This window comes from Bidens hawaiensis, unplaced genomic scaffold, assembly GCF_021521415.1.
Source record: "Bidens hawaiensis isolate Kalapana, Puna unplaced genomic scaffold, B.hawaiensis_p1.1 tig00036645_1, whole genome shotgun sequence".
In the NCBI taxonomy this organism is placed as follows: Eukaryota; Viridiplantae; Streptophyta; class Magnoliopsida; order Asterales; family Asteraceae; genus Bidens; species Bidens hawaiensis.
In genome coordinates, this window is record NW_027505416.1 from 8,188 (window position 1) to 15,352 (window position 7,165).

General features: G+C 33.1%; 1 protein-coding gene across 1 annotated transcript; it reads left to right on the forward strand.

The window, feature by feature from the left end:
• Nucleotides 1-3,831: 3,831 nt before the first annotated feature.
• On the forward strand, nt 3,832-6,542 carry LOC143613068 (BTB/POZ and TAZ domain-containing protein 1-like). Its single transcript, XM_077086886.1, has 3 exons — nt 3,832-3,962; nt 4,579-5,016; nt 5,595-6,542. Exons 1-3 carry the CDS (start codon nt 3,858-3,860, stop codon nt 5,997-5,999), a joined length of 948 nt encoding a protein of 315 aa, XP_076943001.1. The 5' UTR covers nt 3,832-3,857; the 3' UTR covers nt 6,000-6,542.
• The last annotated feature ends 623 nt before the right edge of the window (nt 6,543-7,165 follow it).

Sequence of the window (7,165 nt, forward strand, 5' to 3'; positions counted from 1 at the left end):
TTATTAGTATTCATGTTAATAATGAGATCGACCACCACAAGTGGCAAATGGATTGATTATATATGAGAACAAAATGTGGAAATACAAAAGTGAAACCGCATGATCGCTTGAAACGATAACAAAAGGTTCTCTTATAGTTAAGTAATTGTATTAAAGAAGCATATAATACATATACGATCATAAACATGAAGTTTATGGATCATGATTATATAATGGCACGACCGGTTAGACCACACCGAGTAAATGATGTGAAATTTATTGAGGAACCAAAAGATTCGTCATAATAATTATACATGTAATATTGCTCTCAAGGGAAATCATTTAGTTACCAAATGAAGGAGGGTGCGAATCCCTAGATGTTATGGAATTGAGAAAATGATACACATATCCTAACATGATACCATTTAGTGTTTTGAAAATCGATGCATCGTCTAAATGGTTATCAAGACTGCAACCTGATGTTTGCATGATCTATGGCTTAGCTAATAAGATAGCAAGCATATTATTCCATATTGGTATATTTACATTCTTTTATAATAATGAATTTGATTCCCAAGTTTATAATGATCATTGGAATAAGTGTTGAACTTCATAACAGATTATGTTCTTACATTAATTGTTTTGTTAAAAACGATTACTCAACGTCTATAATTAGTTGCAAAGGCAATTATCACAAGAACAAAAGTTCATGTTTGTATTTGAGTATATATGATTTTACATGTTTAATAAACTAATTCACATCAAGCCAACAAGTTATGATACTTCCTTCCCATTGTAATTGGCTTTTGTTCAGTAGCCAAGTATTTCTCATCTAATATTATATACTGAAATTAATCCACCACAAGACACAAAGTCACAAAGATGAGGCCACAAAGGAAGTTGGGAATGTATGTTGGTATTAAATATTATCTATGATTATATACTTAGAGCTATTAATGAGATATTTGTTTTATGGCTCATTAGTTTTCACTTTAGTGAATCAACATTCCCAACATTAGGGGGAGATATAAAGCAGTTAGAAAATGAATTTAATTGGAATGAATTATCGTTGATCCTTAAACTTATATGAACTAGAAGTTCAAAGGATAGTTCATGTATGAAGATTAATGAATCATTTACCAGACGATTCACTGACCAAAAGAGAGTGTCTAGCTAAGACAACCATACGAACTGCTAATGCTCCAATTAATAAATGTCCCAAAAGGATAAACGCATATTGATAATAAGTCTAATGCACATGTGTAGCATGGTAGACCAATCGGTTCCAAAGGTAAAGTTTCCTCGAAAACTGGAGCAAGTAATAAAGATGGTCAAGTCGAGGTGCAGTAAAGGTCTCTTGAAAGACATTAGACATGTTGGTTTCCATAGAACCTCAGGTACCTGAAAATAAAGAGCTCTTGCTATATTATATCATGTCTAGAAATGTATGGAATCGAAATAAAACCGACGTCGTGATAATTATATATAATTAGCGCTTGAAATGATGACGAGGATCAAGATTTAAGATCTGCCTATAAATGATTGGCCAAATTAAAAAGACGCAAGTATGGCAGACTCAAAATTCTCAAAAGAAACGAAAAGTTTTTATGGACTAGTAGTTCGTACAACTGAAGTTGTAAAACATGCTAGATTCAAACGGGTCTTTTATATAAGTTATGAAAATTCAATTAAGCGATAAAGGAAAAATTGGTGGCACAAGAGTTTTACAAAGACCCATGATTGATTATAAAGAGACACATTCTCCAATGGTGGAAGCAATGACTTTCCGATACCTAAATAGTCTGGTAAATTCAAGAGAGAATTGATATGCGTCTAATAAATGTTGTGATTCAGTTAATACTGAAAGTTTACATGAATGTCTACTTGAATTATCAAATCATGAATTAAATTCTCGAGAAAATTAAATATAGTTGGAACTCTTGAAAAGTTCTTAAGCATATGAATGCTTAAAAGGTCAATTGAAACATCTTAAGGATGTAATATTTTATATGAAAATCCCATAAAACAGGAATGTACTAAAAATTAGTATCCGTTTTTTTAAAGATACTATTTATAATTAAGAAACAATTTTATAGTAAAAAACCGGGTCATATGTCTCACTAAACTCATATAGCTTTTTAAACCGGGTTATAACATCTCATTTATTTGTGAAACCATTTCATCATCAAATCTTAAGTATATTACTAACTTACTTATAATAAATACATTAAAATCCAAAAAAATATATTAATATTAGAATTGAATAATATAAAACAATCCCGTATTACATGGAATAAAAGTTTTATATATATATATATGATAACTAAGAAAAGAAGAACATAATTCTAGCCTTCAAAAACAAACCAAAAGAATAAATTTAAATGGCTATAATATTGTAATTTTCTATAGCTAAATTGCTTCATTTTATTACTTAAGGATAAACATGACGTTAAAATATAAAAAGAAAAGAAAAAGAAGAAATAAATAAACATTAACACATTTGTTTTATATATATATATAAGAATAAGGTTATTTTGGGTTGGGAAATGACCCACAAGGGATCCAAATAACAAAATGGGTTTAAAAATATGAGGATGGTTGAGAGAGTGACAAGTGGCACATAATAGTATTCTTTTATTAGTAATTTTTTTTTTTACTTTTGATTTTGTTCATTTATTTCAGATAGCAAACATTATTTTTTATCATTTAACAAATTACGTGTAATAAAAGGGTTCAAAAGCTAGTATGTAATATATGTTGTTACATTTAATATAAAACATAAAAAAGTGTTTTGCTATTTTATTTACATTTTTAATTAACCTTTACATATATTTTTAGAAAAGAGAAAAGTAACAACTAAATTTACATTTTTCATTAACTTAACAGTAAACTACAAGATTTTAACTTTACCTTAAAGCATGCGGTTGATAATGGATTTTCATGAGTTTTTTCAATTCAAATGGTTTTTATTTTATCATAACTCATGTTAAGTTGGTATCATGAATCGGGTATTGAACTAAATATTTTCAAAGATCGACTAAATTAAATAATAGTTTATGATAAACAAATAAACCTAGGATCAATATTAAAAAAACTAACAATTATGACTTTTGAGATGATAATCTACTGATTTGTAACTTTCTTTATTCTTTTAACAATTAATAGTTTACCTATTTTAATAATTAATCAAAAAAATGATCCGAAATATGACGTGGGTGATTACAATATTCAAAAAATATTTATTTTCTCCTTATAATAACAATTATATAAATAGGTTGTGGCTCAATGGTAGAGCACTTACTTTACAAGTGAGAGGTAGGGGGATCAAACCTCATTACCACCAACTTATATGGGAGATATGAGAGATGACCCTGACTTGCCAGGGTTCGAGTCCTAATCTCACCCGGTTTTACCGGCTCCTCGCTGTCGTGCCGTTTTTAAGGCGTGAAGGTCGGGTTTTATCCGGTGAATCTCTCAACAGGTGGACCCCTAGGGGCTCCGTCCGAACTAGTGACCAGCTCGGACTACCTTTAGCTAATGGGGGCCGCGTACGGGATACCCGGCGTTACTTAGTTGGGCGTTCAAAAAAAAAGTAACAATTATATTAATTTGGTTTATAGTGAATCCTATGAATTTAAAAAGATTTCTAGAAACTTGGATGACGCAAACACACGGTCAATATTGCTTCTCCTTTTCACGCGCGGAGTGGAGTTATCGAGCGTGGGTAAACATAAAAAAACATTAGTTGTGGTGTGTTCCTCCCACACCCCACTTTTTGGAATACTTGGCCTATAAATACGGAATGGGGGGTGTATGTATGAGCAAAAGATCTCAACACCTCATTTTCCTACAATCCACCGACTACAGCCACCGTTAACATGTGCATAAGCTCTGTGTCACATCTTTCTACCGAATTTGATGAGACTGCTCTTTATATTTCTACTTCCGGTGGCCGTACTATTCCGGCACACGCTAAAGCTCTCGTAATTATTCTATTCTTTGTTATTGCTTTAATCGATGAATATTTTGTTGGATATTTCGTCTGTGAAATTGAATGCGAGTTACGTGATTCTGTATATATGAATTTATGTATGATCTCAAGATTTAGTTTAGTTTCGTTTATCTATTTAGATCTGATTTCAACATTATTATTGTGCATACGTTTTAAGCTGAGTCAATTGACAATTCGTGTTTAGGTTCATTCATTTCGAGTATTACGTTAATCATTTCAACATCATACGCTAATGTTATTGTAATTAGTCGCCAATCGACGCTGAAATGAACTCAAAATTTAGGTGATTTAGTTTTGTCACCTATTTAGGCCCATTGTACAAAGGTTATAAATTAAATCACTGCTAGATAATTGTAATCAGATTCATCAATTTTGAGTTTTACAGTAATCGGCAGCACACGCTTAAGTCCTCGTAATTAAACCGACAAGTAATCCGCCGGAGTTTTTGTTTGCTAAATTGATATTAAATCTATGAATTTGTACATCGAAATTTATGAATTTCTAGTAATTATTACATCTAAAAGTTTTTAAGTTAAATGATTAATAAATTTGTAATCAGATTCGTATATTTCTTCGTTGAAATTCAGGCATCCGCGTCTCCAGTAATGGAAAATATAATTAACAACTGGAGGAAGCATCAGAGATTTGAGGAGGCAATTCCGATTCCAGGCGTTCCGTGTGACGCTGTGGAGGTCTTCGTTAGCTTCCTCCATTACAAGATATGCAGCGAAGAGGATATGGAGAAGTTCGGGATTCATCTGCTAACGCTGGCTCATGTTTACATGATACCGCAGCTGAAGACGCAGTGCAGCAAGGCCTTGATCGGACGTCTGACAATAGAGAATGTGGTGGATGTTCTTCAACTGGCTCGGCTATGCGATGCACCTGATCTTTACCTAAAGTGTATCAACTTGATATCTAATAGATTCAAGCCGGTTGAGGAGACTGAAGGATGGAAGTTCCTTCAAAACAATGATCCATACCTTGAACTCGAAATCCTCAAGTTCATTGATGAATCTGAGTCGGTAAGCACTAACTTCGTACCTTAGATTTCATCAGATCTGAATCTGATTATACTAACAAGTTAGAAACCGATCCGGACAGTAGGGTTGAAATCGGGTTACAAATTTATACTTTGAAAAGGTTTTAACCCGGTCAACCCTCACCCGAACCGGTCAAAACTTGTTTTTAAACCTGATTCTTTGACTCGCTTCAACATGGTTCAAACAAAAACGGTTTTGACTTTTGTCGACACAGCCCGAACTGGTTTGGACAAAAACAACTAGTAGGATAAGGTGAAAATGGTAAATTTTGCTGTATTGTTAGTCATACCACCAAAACAATAAAGTGATAGAACGTCATACGGGTCGGCAAGCCATACAACACGTATAATTTGTTGACTGGCAAAGAAATAAATGATGTGACAAGACAAATCCATACAGGTCGTACGACCTTTATTCACCCTATCGCTCATATGGTTGGTCATAAAAGGTCCTACTACCTGTATGATGTGATAGACAAGCTGGTGTACATTTTGCGGTGGTGTACATATAACAGGATCTTTCATATTTCGCTGACGGTTGAATCTGATTCAAATGTGCAGAGGAGAAAGAGCACTCGTAAGCATCTGCAAGAACAAAATTTGTATTTCCAGCTGAGTGAAGCCATGGATTGTTTACAGCATATTTGCACCGAAGGCTGCGTGAATGTAGGACCATATGACAAAGAACCAATCAAGAACAGAGGACCTTGCAGCAAATTCTCAACATGCGAAGGCATCCAACACTCGATACAACACTTCTCTAGCTGTAAAAAGAGAGTCAATGGAGGTTGCGTTCGGTGTAAACGCACATGGCAGCTCTTCAAACTCCATTCATCCATATGTGAATCACCTGATTCAACTTGCAAAGTTCCCCTATGCAGGTACTATTTTATTATAATGAAAAACCCACTATTTTATTATGGAAACTTATTTAAGTCATATCTTTTAACTTTGGTAGTGATGTAACACAAAGCACTAACTGATGGTTCATTAATCAATTTGAATTCCAACATAAAGATAAAGGTGTAATTGAACCAAGCCTTGTTATGAGAGCTCAAGCTTTAGACCGGCTCGTTTCGAGCTCTACTTCTAAAGCTCAAGCTTGGCTCATTCACTGTTTGTTAATTAAATAATGTACATTCATAATTACTTTTATTACATACTTTAGTTGTAATTTTTATATGCAACATAATGTATATTATTATTTTGTTAGTTATATCGTAATTAAATATATAATAATTATTGTAAAAACATATTAATATATTAAACAAAATTATATAAATAACATGTTCGTTTAGGCTTGAGAGCCAACTCGAGCTCGATAGTGATGCCCGGGCTCGTTTATTAGAAAAGCTTGTTTTTAGAATTGAGCTTGTTGAAGATATGCTCGATTAGTTATTTTTGCGAGCCGATTTCGAGTAGCTTGTGAGCGGTTTGGCTTATTTACATCCCTGCTCAATGATCTAAACTTATTGGATTTCAATCTGTGTATGGATTTTGACTAAAAGTTTTTCAGACAATTCAGAATGAAAGGACAACTGAAAAACAAGGAAGAGGTAAGATGGGACTTACTAGTTAAAAAAGTGGCAGCAGCTAAAGCCGTGTCATCGGTATCAGTAACAAAGAGGAAATTAGAACACCAAGAGTATGAAATCCAAGAACAACCAAGATCATTGAGAGAAGGCATTAAGTGTCATGTAAGTGTAGCATGTTAAAGAATGGGGTTTGACTCAAAATGAGTTTAGTTTAATTAAATAGAAAATGTAAAAATGGTGTTGTTTGTAGACATGCTGAAGTGAGGTGTTTTTATGGGTATTTTACCCACCTTTTCTTTGGTTGTTGGGTTGGTGATGAGTATTATGTTGGTGAGTTTTTGACTTCTCTATTTTAAAGAAGTTATACTGTATTATTTTGGTTTTTTTTTAATAAATGTTAATGAAAAAACTTCTTGATAGATGCTCTTATTGGTTTTGATTTAATGATACCGTTGCCAGAGTAGTAGCTGGTTAGGGATTTTTATCAGTGGAGGGGAAAAAAGTTGTATTTATTTGTGGCCTATAACACAAAATGAAACAATTAAGTAAACCTGGAATTTGTATGCAACTGTAGATGTGGATCAATCTCTAAATTAT

Excerpts from the sequence above, each read along its gene's own strand:
- LOC143613068 (XM_077086886.1), top strand. The coding sequence starts at position 3,858 with ATGTGCATAAGCTCTGTGTCACATCTTTCTACCGAATTTGATGAGACT. Across the intron at positions 3,963-4,578 it reads CGGCACACGCTAAAGCTCTC|GCATCCGCGTCTCCAGTAAT; the intron begins GTAATTATTCTA and ends GTTGAAATTCAG. Across the intron at positions 5,017-5,594 it reads TCATTGATGAATCTGAGTCG|AGGAGAAAGAGCACTCGTAA; the intron begins GTAAGCACTAAC and ends TCAAATGTGCAG.